The sequence below is a fragment of the Anomaloglossus baeobatrachus genome, chromosome 3 (genome assembly GCF_048569485.1).
Source record: "Anomaloglossus baeobatrachus isolate aAnoBae1 chromosome 3, aAnoBae1.hap1, whole genome shotgun sequence".
NCBI classification, from domain to species: Eukaryota; Metazoa; Chordata; class Amphibia; order Anura; family Aromobatidae; genus Anomaloglossus; species Anomaloglossus baeobatrachus.
This window is the reverse complement of record NC_134355.1, coordinates 565,255,940-565,272,410: the sequence shown is the minus strand read 5'-3', so window position 1 is coordinate 565,272,410 and position 16,471 is coordinate 565,255,940. Positions and strand designations below refer to the sequence as shown.

General features: G+C 45.6%; 1 protein-coding gene across 2 annotated transcripts in view; it reads right to left on the bottom strand.

Moving 5' to 3' along the window:
* Positions 1–16,471, bottom strand: part of PLEKHB2 (pleckstrin homology domain containing B2) — a 101,704-nt gene that overhangs the window by 12,214 nt on the left and 73,019 nt on the right. For both annotated transcript variants that reach the window (XM_075340922.1, XM_075340920.1), the window contains exon 3: positions 428–580. In XM_075340922.1, coding sequence (XP_075197037.1) covers positions 428–580 — 153 coding nt within the window. The remainder of the gene's footprint in view (positions 1–427; positions 581–16,471) is intronic.

Genomic DNA, 16,471 nt, shown 5'->3' with positions numbered 1-16,471 from the left:
AGGGGCTGAATGTGAGTGATATGTAGTCCTGCCCCTGAGCAGAGAATTGAACCAATCAGAAACAGACAAGAGGAAAAATATTCAATATAGATCAAAGATTTTTTTGAACCTCAAGGAGTCACACATATCATGAAAAATGATTCCTCAAATGCATAATTTAGGAGATGATCGATTCAGGAGTTGAAAAGGGGGTTCAAGGCAAGAAATAATTGCAGTGAACTATGTTCGGGCTGGGAGAAAAATGATAATTTATTCAGCTGCAATAAGCAACATATTTGTTCATTAACCCCAGTAAATAAAATATCTGTACATAGTAGATATAACTTTTAGTTAAAAGTTCTGCAATGTGTCTATACAGATACACCTACATGAATCAGTACAGTAAAGAAAATGACAATGCCTCAAAGACAAAAATAATCCTTAATACCTTTGCAATCATTGCCCATCCGGATAGTGATACAGTCTAACTGCATGAGGATTTTATCTTCCATATCTTCTCTCTCCTGATCGCTATAATATATCAAGTATCCATTTGACCATAGGTCAAACCAATTTTTCTTCCACCTTTTCAAAATGCTACCTGGGGAAAAAATTACAATGTTGTCAGTAAACAGTGGCTGAAATACCCTACAATAATAATTCTGATACGAGGGGCTGCTGATAAGTCTTTGGTTTTCCCCAGAAAGAAACGAGATAGGATGATGAAACTTTACATTTATTCCACATACTCTCCACTGAGGTCAACACACGTCTTACATCGGTATTCCAAGTTCTGTAAGCCTAGAAAAAAGAAGGATTTCGGTTGTGCCTCAAACCAGGCATCTGAAGCAGCCATGGCATCAGAAATGGTGTGACATTTGGTACCCTTCAGGTGTTTCTTCAGGTGTGGAAACAAATGATAGTCGGATGGAGCTGGATCTGCTGAATAAGGTGGGTGGTCAACCAGCTGGAAGCCCAGCTCTGCCAGTTTTGCAGTGGTCGCTTGTGCAGTGTCAGCGGAGGCATTGTCTTGCAGGAACAAGATTCCTTTGGACATCTTGCCACGTCTTTTTGCCTTCAAATCTGTCTTCATTTGGTCCAAAAGTTCAATGTAATACCTTGCATTGATGGTGGAACCCTTTTTAAGGTAGTCCACTAGCAGCACGCCCTCCTTATCCCATAACAGAGACGCCATCACCTTAATGGCTGATTTTTGCACCCTGAACTTCTTTGGATGAGGAGTAACACTGTGCCTCCACTCTTTTGACTGCTCCTTGTTTTCAGGGTCATACAAATAAATCCGGGTCTCATCTATAGTGACCTGTCGATCCAGGAAGTTCTGATCAGTCCGGAAATGCTGACAAATGGACCGGGAAGTTTTCACTTGCATGCTTCTCTGATCTGTTGTCAAACATTTGAGGACCAACTTTGCAGATAGCTTCCTCATGTCTAAATGTTCATGGATAATAACACAAACACGTTAACGGGAAATCTCCATGATGTCTGCTATTCCTTTAGCTGAAATTTGTCAATTCTCCAGTATGAGGTTGTGCACAGCATCGACGATCTCTGGAACAACAACCACTCTCAGTCATCCAGGATGTTCCTCATCATTGGTGCTGAAGTGGCCCGTTTTAAATTTGGCAACCCAGTTCTTAACTGTAGAATATGAAGGGTATTGATCCTCCAGTGTCTGCGACATATTATCATGAATATCCTTTGCCGACTTTCCTTTCATAAACAAGAATTTATCACTCCTCTGCTCTCAGTTGCTGTGAATATCGCATTAGACTACGCCATTTTGCTTTCCCGCGTGCGCAGAACACTGTTGCCACAAGCAACAAACACAAAATATTGAAAACATATATTAGACACATAAGGCTTTCATGTGATGCAACATTCATTCATTCATAGAAAAAAAAAAGATCACAAAGCCGAAGACTTATCAGCAAATTCTGAAAACATAACATGGCATTAGTAAGTATTATGGCGTGAAGTAGATATGTGATGCAGTTCCCCAGGTTTTCTGAGAATACTGTGTACCAATCCTAATCAATCCTAGCTTTCATTAGGCATCTGTGGGTGGAACAGACTAGTTCTTACAATCCACGTCACATGCTTACAATCCAGGTTACCTGGGCAGTCCTAAAGCATCATAATATAACAGGTCATTTAGGAGGGATAGAAAATGTGGCTTTTCAAATTTTCTGGGAGTGGTAGAACCTCTTTGATCTGTACACTTGTTCTGGCTTCTGGTTGAGTACATTTTTTTTTTTTTTTACAATTTTTCACTTTTTACCTATTTACTTCCTAAACAGGGGGAAAAACTTGGGGGTGGAGTATGAAATAATTACTCTGAAACTACTATTTTTTCTCACAATTGAGGTAATAGAAATTTGAGTTTAGAGTTTTACTGAAATTCATTTTTGACACCCTGAAAAATGGTTTACATGAAAATTTATAAAAGCAATTTATTTCTAATTTGCAGAATTTGCAGGTTCCTTGTACAAATATTTGGAATCCAAAGACATTAAATGGTTCTAAATGATTCCAGTTGGTCCTCTAAAGCTTGATGAGGTTCTAACCAAAAATAACTGATAGCTAAGGATACCCTTAATTCTTAATATTATCAAAGTCTCTACCAACGGCCCAATTTGACTGTTGGTACCCGGTCTTGGCAACAAATCATTCGGGCTCTATGACTGGCTCTTGATAGAGCTTCCTGTATTGGCACGTCACTAGTGCAGTAGGTGAGGCGGGCTGGAGGACTACCCCATAAGTCAGCCGATCGATCGATAGACATAGAAAGGGGTTGGCTTAGCTGAAGAAATGAGACTGCCAATGAGTCCTCATCGCAAATGGAGAAAGAACTAGAGAACAAAAAAAAAAAAAAAGCACAATAAGTTATTATCCGATAACTAGTGACAGTAGTAAAAATTTGGTGCTCACTCAGTTCAGTTGTGTAAAACACAACATTTGAACAGACCCAGAAAATATCAGTGGCTGCAGCCTCACAGGTCACAAACAGGTAAAGTTCTGGTGACGATCCGAAGGAAGCAGGAGTGATGGCGATGCGATTTATCAACTCGTTTCAAAGTCATTAAATTTCATATTTAGGAAAAAAACAAACACTGTTTGCCATTTTTTTTTCCTGATGAAGAAGTCGAATGGCTTTGAAATATGTTGATAATAAACTGCATCACCATCACTAATGCTTCCTTGAATCTTCCTTTGGATCTTCAGAAGCAGTGCAGAATACTTATTCATTCCTGCTTGGCACTCATCACACACAACACTGATTTCACACCAATATAAGACGCTGTCATGGGGTATGTACTGACGAACCAGGGGCTCCTAAGCTGGCCCTCAGTCTTGTGACCCTGCGCTGTCCCTTATCTCGAAGGTAGGCTCAATGGTAGCCAGGTTCGAGCCCCCAGCGTGACCCTGACTCCTGTCCGAGCCCTGATCTTATTCTTCCCACTCTTGAGAGTAGGCCAGAAACCCAGTAACGAAAACCCCACAGCAACAATACGGACAAGGGGGAATGAAAACTCGTACATACTGCACTCAAACATAAAGGAGGGACAGTATGTGTACAGGAGAATAAAGCAAAGGGTAGGAAATAAACACAAAAGTGGGGAACTTTCACACCAAGCAAAACAGCAACTGTAGATTACCATGAAAGTGAATAACCACAAATACCGGAATCGCTGAAGCTATATCTGGTGACCAGCAACAAGATCCAGAATCCAAAATCTTGTAAAGGGTGAAGGGTCATTAGCAGCCTGCACTCCAAACAATCGTTCACAAGCTAGCATGAAACATACTAACATGGGGCCCAGGCTGGGGGATATATATATACCAGCATGGGACCCAGGCTGGGGCACATATATACCAGGATGGGGCCCAGACTGGGGGACATATATATACCAGGATAGGACTCAGGCTGGGGAACATATATATACACCAGGATAGGACCCAGGCTGGGGGACGTATATGTACCAGGATGGGGCCCAGGCTGGGGGACGTATATGTACCAGGCTGCGGGACATATATATACCAGGATGGGGACATTACTACATAATAATGGGGGAGCAACACGTATGTCTTTATTGGATTTAGAAAGCTATAAGGGCCCATACATCTGACATCAACATGCAGGGGGGAGGGAATGGGGGGAAAATCCAAATCTTGCACCAGGGTCCACCAGACTATAGTTATGCTACTGGTGTGAGGGACCTTTATACAGTGTAGGAGCTAACGGGGAGCCTTTATACAGTATAGGAGCTAATGTTGTTCTGTTCCCACTTAAAGGCGATAGAAGGTGCGTAGTTGTGAGAGGTTGTGAGAATCTTACCTTCGTTTTTCCTATAGGTGGGGAAGACAGGACCAGAGCGCTCCAGAGTGAAACATGCACATGCTGAGATGAAACAATGGTGGTTTATTTTCTCCAAAGGTTAGGACATGCAGAGTGCAGTAATCCAAGTACTTGGCATTGTAATTCTCCAGTGATGCTTGCCTCTGAAGCTACTATGTGGTCAGAAGACTTTGCTCCTAGTAGCTCCAATAAGGGATGTTGTTCTCACAAACTCTGGTTTGGAATGCACACACCAGGATGTAATGCAAGAGGGTCATCAGACACTCCCATGGGCTGGACAAAAGAAACAGATGAGCCGAAAGGTCTGACCAGTAGATGGCAGCAGAGACAAGCATGAAAAATAATTAAATAACAGTTTTAACTAAGACAAATAGAAACAGCACACTCCCCGTCTGAAATTCACTTTGGGGATTTCACTATTGAGTCCATAATACAACCTGAAAGGAAAGGCATGTTAGATGCAAAAACAAGCTCAATTGAGTCCAAAACAAGAAGGATGGCTCAAAGTTCAGGTCCGGTAGCGTTCATCCTGTAGGGACGCTCTCCATGGACAAAAGCAGAACAAGTTCGTGGATTGGCCTTGCAAAGGTCTTCGTCTCACCTTTCCTGATGACCTTTAGCTCCACCTTCCGAACATTGCCGTCCTGACTAGGCAGTATCCTAGTAATCAGTCCCATAGGCCAGTCAGTCCTTTCTGTGGTCTGATCTTTCATGAGGATTAGGTCTCCTTCCTTGAGGTTCGGCTTGGGATGTCGCCACTTCTTTCTTCCTTGAAGAATGGTGAGGTATTAATTCCTCCATCGGTTCCAGAAGTAGTCAGCCAAGTATTGAACCCGTTTCCAGTGTTTTTGATAAGTGTTCGCGTGGGTGAACTCTCCGCTGGGCATTACCGTGTTGTCAGTTTTTTGGGTAATGAGAATAGTAGGAGTTAATATGGTTGGTGTTTCCGGATCCATGGTCACCGGCACAAGGGGTCTTGAATTGATAATGGCTGAGACTTCAGCTAAAAGAGGGACTAGAGTCTCATGTGTGAGTCTTGAGGAATTGACGTCCATTAGCATGGAGTTCAAGATGTTGCGTGAAATCCCGATCATCCTCTCCCAGGAGCCTCCCATGTGAGAACTGTGAGGGGGATTGAAGATCCAGGTGCAACCTTTCTCTGCCAGCTGATCTTGGATAGGTTTGGTGTCGATGTTCAGTTCTCTACATGCACCGACGAAGTTGCTTCCACGGTCAGACCTCAGCTGTTTCACTGGTCCTCTGATGGCAAGGAACCTTCTCAAGGTGTTGATTAGGCTGGAGGTATCCATGGACTCTAACACCTCAATGTGAACGGCTCGAACACTCATGCAGGTGAATAACACAGCCCACCGCTTGCTGTTTGCTTGGCCTCCGCAAGTTCTGCGTGTGGACACCATCCATGGTCCGAAAACGTCTAGGCCCACGTAGGTGAAAGGTGGCTCTGTAGAAAGTCTGTCTGTAGGCAAGTCAGCCATTTGCTGGTACAGTTGTTTTCATCTCGCTTTACGACAGTGCACACAATCGTGTAGTATTTGTGCTACACGTGTCTTCATTCCAATAATCCAGAGGCCTGCAGACTGTAAAGCACCTTCTGTAATTTGCCTGCCTTGGTGTTCAGTCTTTTCATGGTGGTGTCGGATCAGCAAGACTGTAACATGGTGTTTGTTGGGAATGATGAGAGGATTTTGTTCTGCAACTCCAAGATGAGCCTGGTTCAAACGACCGCCAACTCTCAGTAAGCCGAAACTGTCGATGACTGGGTTTAAATTGGCGAGAGGATTAATGGAATCTGCTGTTTGTTGTATAAACACTTCCATTCTATGGCGTATTCACTCTGTTGGAGGTGGCGTATTATGAGGGACTCACTATGGGAGATGTCCTCAGCAGAAAGGGCTTTGTGACAGACATGCCAGCGATGACAAAACCAAAAGAGATCTCAGTGATCAATTATACCAGTATATAAATAAAAGGAAGACCACTGGTAAGTAAGAGAGACCAAAGACAAATTATATGGTGAAATACACAAAGTTTTTAATAAAAAAGTGTGCATGACATAAGGACAGACAGTATAGGCGAACAAGATCATAAAGTCGCCAGACACAAAGATTGCACAAACATCACCAGCAGATGGAAAATCAGCTTCACACAGGCAAAATAGCCAGAAGAAAGGAAGGAAAAGCAAAATGAGTCAGGGGGTTAGATTACCCATAGGAGGCTTTCCCTAAAAAAAAAGCCTATAGCATGTCATGTAAAAAAGTTTAAGGCAAGTTTACCTAGAGACATGTTGAAGCAGTTTAGCAGACAGGCTGGTGGTGGTGGGCGGGGCCTCGACGCACGTTTCACCGGGCATGGCTTCGTCAGGAGGCTGGCCATAGTGCATAACATGTGGGTTTATAAAGAGAATTGCAGGGATCAAAGGCAAATTGGCGCGCTCCGCGTCATGTTGCCCCGCCTTCTAGGGCAGGGGCCGCCGGGCACCACGTGAGAGAACAGAGGGAGGACTAACGTCATCCCACCATTCGTCACAGAAGCACCCGGAAGCCACCACCATAGAAGGTGCAGACAGTGCATGCGCGCGTCTGTGCCCTAGGTACAGCCCACCTTAGTAACGTGGGGTAGAAATAATTAAGCGAGGAGGGGAGGGTCGGAACAACCAGACATGTACGTCACGGAGTTCAGCCACAACAGACCCTCCCACCACGGGGGACGCAGACAGCGCATGTGCGTGTCGCGTCTATGCCCTGAGTATAGTCGGCCAGGCGGTAGTGACATAGGGAAGTGTCAAATGACCGGGTGGCTACGTCACAGGGCTCAAACACAGGAATCCCCATCACAGAAGGCGCAGACAGCGCATGCACGCGTCGCGTCAGGGATCCAAATACAAGGCCTCCCAGCGATCGTAAAATAGGAAAATAATAGCATAATAGCTAGAGATATAGATCAGGGCGCCTGTGTGTTAGTCCACACGCATGAATACTACAAAGATGGAAGAAGGGGTAACTGTTAGAAAGGCAAGGGGCTGTAACCTGAGTAAAGTGAAGGGGCAGGATAAGAGGACCAGTCCCCCCCAAAACAACACAGGGAAGAGCACACAGCTCCATAGTAACTGGACAGTAAGGAATGCCGCTCATCTCCAAATCGAGCACAGACGGCAATTAATGTGGACAATACATATAAGGAATAAATGATAAAAGGAGGGACAAAGGGGGATCAAAGGTAAGGATGCCAAGAGGTGTAATTAGGAGGCCATCACTGAATTATGGAGGGGTCCTATAAGGTACGCAAAACAGTGTTGCAAGGACTAAAGAGACCCCTGTGTATAGTATGTAATGTGTAGAAAGGAGGGAGGGGAAGGAGGGAAAAAGGAGGGGAAAAAAGGGGGGGTATTAAAGGGTAAAGTGGAAGATAGTAGATGGGAAGGAAATTGAAAGGGAGGGGGAAAGAAAGAAGAAGGGGGGGGGGACAGAAGGGCATGATGAGTGTTCTAATCAGACCAGAAAGAAGAACGACATACAAAAAGCATATAGAAATTGTGTCAAAAATATGCACATAATAAGACATGAATTAGGAAATTCCAAGAGCCGTCTTCAAGAGTCCATATTGCATAAATCCACTCCAATATATGTCCAGTCGGTCAGAAAAGGCGCAGCTAGGCACGGAGAAAGTCAATCAATACGTACATGGATAAAAAGATCCCTGGAAATATAAACCATGAAAATTAAAATCAAGTTAAAAAACATACAGAGATGGCCAAAGGGGCCCAATTAAAATTCGCGCAACATATTACAGAAAGGATTTGAAACTAATCGCCTCATTCAGGCCCATAGGGGTGACCGTGTCCAAGGTCCCCATCCACCTGGTCTCTTTTTGTAGGAGTCTCTTTGTCATGTCACCCCCCCTGATGCCCATATAAACGTGATCAATTCCACGTATGCACAGGCCGCGAGGATTACTACAGTGGTGGAAGAAAAAATGTTTGGGGATGACAGTCTTTGTTAAGGTCAGTACGACATCATCTGGCGATATGCACTAACCTAGCGACAGTCCTGACGAGCCTCATCCAGCTGGAAAAACGTTCAAAATGTTGGCAACCGAGGTTGGAAGTTTTTTCTGCACTGGTGGCCAGGGTATTGACTTCAGCTCGGACATCTGAATCGTTGTCTGGATCTAGGATGCTGAAGGCTTCCTGGACACCTTCTTCTGACTGTCTCAGCAGGAACTCTGGACCTGTAAGCCAAGAAGAGTTAGCAAAAGAACTTATAGACATAGGTCTAGTTGCGTGATCTGCTGGATTCAGTTCAGATGGTACATAACGCCATTGTTCTGGTTTGGAGGATCTCCGATCTCCTGATCCTTTCAATGCGGTTACTGACGTACACATAAAATCGTCTTGATTGATTGTAGATGTAACCTAAAACGACCTTACTGTCAGTGTAGTATTGGACCTCATCTATTTCGACACACAGTTCTTGTCGTATGAAGTCGGCAATTTCCACTGCCAAAACGATGGCACAGAGTTCCAGTCTGGGAATGGTATGGTCGGGCTTCGGGGCCAGCTTCGCCTTGCCAAATAAAAATCCAACGTAGTTTTGTCCGTTGGGGTCTGTCACTTTCAGGTATGCAACCGCTGCTATGGCTTCTGTGGAGGGGTCTGAGAAGATGTGCAGTTCCTTCTTTATGCTAGAGGTGAGGGAGATTTTGAGATAACATCTTGGGATGTGGATGTTGTTCGACCCACACGACGACTGTTTCCAAGCTTCCCATTTTTGCTGTTTGTCGGAAGGGAGTGGGGTATCCCAGTCCTTGACGGTTTCAGAGAATTGTCTCAGCAAGGATTTGCCTTGTATAGTGATAGGCGCCACAAATCCCAGTGGGTCGAACAAGCTGTTCACTGTAGAGAGGACACCACGTTTTGTGAATGGCTTGTCTGAGCAACTTACTTGAAATCCGAAGGAGTCGGCTGCAAGATCCCATCTGATGCCCAGGCTCCTCTGCACGGGTGGACTGTCTAGCCCCAAGTCAATGTCCTTGAACCCAGGGGCGTGATCACCCGACTCAAAGGCTTTCATTACGGTCAGGCTATTGGAAGCAATTTTGTGTAACCTGAGTTTTGCCTGGGACAGCATGCCTTGAGTCCTTTTGAGCAAATCAATGGCTTCTTCCTCGGTGGGTAGTGATTTGAGCCCATCATCTACATAAAAGTCTTTCTCAACAAAGTCTCTGGCGTCTGTTCCATACTCAGACTCTCCCTCTAATGCGGTTCTCCGGAGACCATAGGTTGCAACTGCAGGTGAAGGGCTGTTTCCAAATACGTGGACCCTCATACGATATTCCACCATCTCTTTATTGGTGTCATTATCCTTGTACCACAGAAATCTGAGGAAGTTCCGGTGGTCCTCTCTGACTAGGAAACAGTGGAACATCTGTTCAATATCGGCAGTGATGGCGACAAGCTCTTTTCTGAACCTCAGCAATACTCCTACCAAGTTGTTTGTTAGGTTAGGACCTGTGAGGAGAACATCGTTAAGGGATACGCCTTCATGTTTGGCGCTGGAGTCGAAGACAACCCTGATTTGATTTGGTTTTCGTGGGTGGTATACACAGAATGAAGGCAGCTACCAACACTCTTCGTTCTTCAAGAATGGAGCAGGTTCTGCGTGGTTGTTGCGGAATATTTTGTCCATAAAGGCAACAATATGTTCTCTCATTTCAGGTTTGCTGTTCATAGAACGCTGAAGAGAGTTAATTCTGGTCTGAGCTTGAGCTCGGTTGTTTGGGAGTCTTACCCTGGTAGATCGGAAGGGTAATGAAGAGACCCAATGGTTGGTTTTGTCTTTAGAAAACTCACAGTCCATTATTCCGATGAATTCTCTGTCCTCTACTGACAAGGCTACTTTATTGTCGTCCTTGGTTGTGAGAAAGACTGATCTTCCCAATTTGTCGATATGCAGAGAAGAAGCGATGTCAGGTAGCTGTATTGTGTCTGGAGACTTCTCTTTCACTCCATAGTGATGAGGACATGGCTTTAAGCAGGTTGTGCGCCCATCTCCATGCACATAAGTCTTGAAGGAGTCAATTTCTGATTGATCAACGCACGCATTTCCTATGACTACCCATCCCAAGTCCAGTCTCTGGGCGTATGGTGCATAGTCAGGCCCATTACACTGTTGTCGCACCTTGTGTACCCTTAGATTGTCTCTGCCGAGCAGGAGTAGAATCTCTGCATTATTGTCCAGAGGTGGGATAACACTAGCGAGGTGTCTTAGGTGTGGTTGATGAAATGCAGCTTCTGGGGTAGGAATTTCATTCCTGTGGCTGGGTATTTGGTCACATTCAACGAGCGTTGGTAGAGGTATTTCAGTCTTCCCATTGATAGAAGCAATGAATCCCTGGGCTCTTCTGCCGCTAGTCTCTATGCGACCCGAGCAGGTGTTCAAGGTGTAGGGTTCTGATGGTCCATTAATTCCGAAGGCTTCAAAGAATTTGGTTCCTGCCAGGGACCGGTTGCTTTGGTCGTCTATGATGGCATACACCTTCATTGCCTTTTCTGGATGTCCCTCAGGATAAACCTTGATGAGGCATATTCGGGCACAACATTTCTGTGTTTGTCCCTCTCCACATACCTCTGAGCATGAGCAGGAGACGGCTGTGGTGGTGTCAGTCTGATTCTTGGGTTCCCCGCCATGACTTGGAGTGGGAGTGGTGGTGACTGCAGCCGGTGTGTCTCTAGCTAGCTGGGTTGGGTGCATGGCTGAAATGTGTTTTTCACTATGACACTCCTCACACTTGACAATGGATTTACAGTCCTTGGCCATGTGCTCAAGTGATGCGCAGCATTTGAAACAGATCCCAAGCTCTGTGAGGACTTTCTTGCGCTCCTGTAGGGTTTTGGATCTAAACCCCCTGCACTTGTTCAGTGAGTGCGGTTTTTTATGGATGGGACATTCTTGATTGAAAGACTTATCTCGTGATGAGATGGTGTACTGTTTATCTGTGGGTGTTGCAGGTGATGGTAGCTCAGTCTTCCTGACACTCACAGTGTTCTTAATGTCTCTGCGTTTGTGTATGGCACCTTCATACCTTGATGATGATGATGTTGCAGCTGCCGAAGTGTTGAACTCTAGGAAGTCGAGGCTGGGGTCGTTCCTCATCTGGGCCTGCTCGTCGATGAACTTGCAGAACTGAATAAATGGGGGAAAAGTGACGTCATGCACTCTTTTGTACCTTGAGACTGACGTTGCCCATTTCTCCTGCAGACTGTATGGCAGCTTCACCACGATTGGGTTCACTCCATGGGCTGTATCCAGGTAGCACAGCCCAGACAGATGAGGATCTCTTTTGGCGAGCTCCAGCTCCATGAGCAGATCACTTAGGTCTTGAAGCTTGTGGACTTCTTTAAGGTTGATCTTTGGGATGTCCTGCAGTCTCTTGAATAGGGCTTTCTCTATTGCTTCTGCGCTGCCAAAGGTGCGTTCCAGTCTCTGCCATGCAGCAGCGAGACCTGCTTCTGCTTGTCCCACATAGATGGTTCTGAGGCTCTTGATACGGTTTGTAGAGCCTGGGCCCAACCACTTGATCATGAGGTTGAGCTCCTGTTCTGCAGTTAAGTTGAGATTGGCGATGGCTGCCTTGAAAGTTGCTTTCCAGGCCCTGTAGCTCTCTGCACGATCATCAAATTTCGTGAGACTAGTGTTGATTAGCTCTCTGCTCACCATGAACCTGGCAAACTCAGACATATCTGATTTCTCACCACTTGTTGCCACGACGACTCGTGATGCCCCTGGGGCGTATGGGCTGCCTGGCATGAATGGATGAGATGTTCCCGGGTAAAATGACGTTGCTGCAGGGTTGAGCTGTGGTTTAGCCTCTGTAGATTCTGATGACCGCTGCTTGAGCTGTGGAAGTGGGTCAGGAAACACTTGGTTGCCATCTTGCCGTGGTGACTGTGTTTGAGAGGGCACCTCTTGGTGACTGTTATTAATTTCCTCGGGTGCTTTAGGTGGCACTGGCACTGGTAGAGGTAAGTTGGAGGTTTCGGTGTTGTCGGCTTGGACGGTACTGCAAACCGGGGTTGCTACAGGTAACTGATTCAGTACATAGTCTCTTGTGCGATCAACTGGATTGTCTGCTTCCAGTGGTGGCGAGTGAGCTGGATCAGGAGCTTGGATCAATGCTTGCTCAAGTAGTCTCACTTTAGCTAGCGCAAATTCCTCTTCCATCTGTGACCGAAGATTCTTTATCCGAGCCTCCACTTCTGCCCTTTTGGCTTCTGCTTTAGCAGCTTCTGCTTTTGCAAGGGCTTCTGCTTCTGCCCTTTTGGCTTCCGCTTTAGCAGCTTCTGCTTTTGCAAGGGCTTCTGCTTTAGCGGCTTCTGCTTTTGCAAGGGCTTCTGCTTCTGTCCTTTTGGCTTCTGCTTCTGCCCTTTTGGCTTCTTCCTCTACTTCTCTTTCTGTGAAGGAACGTCTCACCTTGGATTCTTCCATTCTCATGCGGGCCTCTAGTATCCTGTCACTCAGGGCTGAGCTTCTGGAGGATGATGACCCGGATGACCGAAAGGAACGTCTAGATGAGGTTGATCGGTGTGATCTAGTTTCTTGCTGGTGAGAGATACGGTGTTCGGCCTTGTCTATGGCATCTTGCACCTTGGCATCTCTTTCCTTGTCCACCTGTTCTGCCTTGCTCAGGTCTGAAAGAGCTTCATCAATTTTAGAGTCTTTTAGAAAGGTAATGTACCTTGTTGACAGTCTTTTGTATCTTTCATGAGCTGTGTTCAGCCGTTCCATAGTGAGTGACTTGTAAGCATGCGGCATTTTGGATGCAGTGAAAACACAATACGTCCAAAATGCTGTGAACCCTGATTGTAGCCATGCAGCCTAAAGCGGGCTTTACACGCTACAACAAATCTAATGATGTGTCGGCGGGGTCACGTCGTGACGCACATCCGGCATCGTTAGTGTTGTTGTAGTGTGTGACAGGTATGTGCGATTGCGATTGAACGTAAAACCGTTCATCACATACACGACGTTCATTTCCTTAAAATTGCATGTCGGGTTGTTCAATGTTCCCAAGGCAGCACACATCGCAGTGTGTGACACCCCGGGAACGATGAACAGATCTTACCTGCGTCCCGCGGCTCCTGCCGGCAATGCGGAAGGAAGGAGGTGGGTGGAATGTTTACGTCCCGCTCATCTCCGCCCCTCCGCTTCTATTGGCCGGCTGCCGCGTGACGTCACTGTGACGCCGAACGTCCCTCCCACTCCAGAAAGTGAATGTTCGCCGCCCACATCGAGGTCGTATGGAAGGTAAGTATGTGTGACGGGAAATAATCGTTTGTGCGACACGGTCAACAAATTGTGATATCGTAAGGTGTAAAGCAGCCTTTACACACCCACTCAGAACTCCACCTAAACTACTCCCTGCTCTTCCCTGTACAGTATCTGAAACCTGCTGCATCTTATTGAAGCACACTGACTTCTACTGAGGAGACTAGAGTGAGAGGTAACATCAGTGTCACTGGGCTATATCCGCTCGCTGCATCTTAATACATCTTGCATCTTGAGTGCATTTTTTTATCCTTTGGTCACAGAAAAGCAACTTGTGGCCCAAAAAACAAATGAAAGAAAACATGCATGGTGCTGCATTTTGTTACATTATTGTTAACGCGCTTTTTAAAGGAGAAACAAAATATGATAGGGTAGCATAATTGATAGATAGCTAGAATAGATAGATATAAATTACATTTAGAATAGATAGAAAGAAATAACAGAATAGCTCGATAGATAGAGCAATAGCTAGCTTTGCCAGCTGTTTTTTAAATTATTTTTTGGTAAAATGATGTGGGGTTCCCCCCCCATTTTTGATATCCAGCACAGGAACAGCAGCTGCGTGCTGCAACCCTCAGCTGTCTGCTGTACCTTGACTGGATATGAAAAATAGACGCTTTTTTTTTTTTTTTTAATTATTTGATTTATTTAAAAAAAAAAGAAAAAAAAAAGTATATGGTATTTTTTTTTTTTTACACCAGCCAAGGTAGAGCAGACAACTGGGGGCTGATATTATTAAGGTGGGAAGGGCCAGGGTTATTTAGCCCTTTCCAGTCTAACAAGCTGCCCCAGAAGCGGCTCATCCATTAGATGCACCAATTCTGGCTCTGAACCCAGCTTTTCCCATTGCTCTGATGCTGTGGCAATTGGAGTAATAAGAAGTTAATGGCAGCCTACATTTGCCACTAAGCCCTAGATTAGTAATGGGAGGCATCTATGAGACCCCCCCATCACTAATCTGTAGGTGAAATAAACACAAACACGCAAAACATCCTTTCACCACTTTATTAACCCCAAAAACACCCCTTCAAGTCCGACATAATCCACACGATGTCCCATGACGATTCAGCTCTGCTACATCTGAAGCTCTTACTTACAGCAAAAAAGGCAGCAGTTGTAGTGTGGTTTTTCTTTCTCTACATCTGAAGCTCACAGCGGGTGCCATAGAACATGACTGCCTGCTGTGATGTTCAGGGAGACTGAGCCGCGATCAGCGGTGACATCACTCAGGTTAGTCGCAGCCACACGGCCACCATTACCGCTGATCGCGCAGATCACTTTAGTTGCTGCCTGAACACCACAGCAGGTGGTCATGTTCTATGGCCGCTTGGTGTGGATCCAGATGTAGCAGTGTTTTGGGACCTCATGTGGATTACGTCGGACCTGCAGGAGTGTTTTTGGGGTTAATAAAGTCTTGAAAGTGTGCTTTTTTGCCTTTTATTTCAAATAAAGGATTTTGTCAGTGTTTGTGTTTATTTACTTTCACTTACAGATTAGTGATGTGTCTGATAGACACCTGCCATTACTAATCCAGGACTTAGTGGCTGCTGTGGGCTGCCGTTACCTCCTTATAACCCTGATTACCACCGCACCAGGGCAATCGGGAAGAGCCAGGTAAAGTGCCAGGACTGCCGCATCTAATGGATGCAGCATTTCCGGGGGCTGCAGGCTGATATTTTTAGGCTGGGGCGCCCAATAACCATGGGTCTCCCCAGCCTGAGAATACCAGCTCCCAGCTGTCGGGCTTTATCTTGGCTGGGTATCAAAATTGGGGGACCGCACACCATATTTTTCAATTATTTATTTCATTTTTTTTATTTTTAAAAAATGCATGTCGTTCCTCTTATTTTGATATCCAGCCAAGATAAGTGCACAACTGGGGGCTGCAGCCTGTCGCAGTGGCTTTATCTGTGCTGAGTATCATAATATGGGAGGACCCTACATCAAGTTTATTTATTTATTTTACTGTAAAATATAGACCCGCCCACTGAAGTCTGTAATTGGAAGTGTCAGACACGCTGTCACTCAGCGTTGGGACGTGTCTGACTGCAACCAATCACAGACACCAGTGGGCAGGAGAAGTAGTGCATATTCAATGAATGTAATGAGCGGCCCGGGAAGTGAAAGAGCGGCCACGGGAGCAGTTATTACATCCACCCCGGTCATTCGGTAAGTATGAAGCGCTTGCTCCTACCCCTTTGCAGCAGATTCTGGTCCCCATAGACTTTATATGGGGACCGGCATCTGATTAGATACCAGGGATCAATCCCCCACCGGCTCCGAGTCAGCAGGGGATTGATCTGCTAGTCCTCCTATTACTAGTGAGAAACGCAGGGACAAAACGCAAAAAGAATTGAAATGCTGCATCTTCAAAAATGCAGCCAAAAAAAGATGCACTGTGCGAGCAGCAAAATAGAAATCTCATAGACTTTGCTGAGGGAAGGAAATGCATTTGGGTGCATCTTTGTGACCAGCTGAGCTCTTACACTGGGGATTATGTGTAAGGGTGTGTGGTCACAATCCGGAACACCTGCGTTTTGGACTCCGTGTTTTTGCTGCATCCAAAATGCTGCATTGTGCAGTCAAGCAGAGTGGATGGGATTTATAGAAATCTCCTGCCCTATATGCTTCTTTTCTCCGCAGAGTAAACTGACATGCAGTTCGGCTTCCCGTCCTGTCAATTTATGCTGCAGAGACGCGAGTGTCCTCAGCTGGGAAAAGAGAGAGAAATTTCACAGTGCCCCAAACCCTGATTGTGGGTACGGGCAGC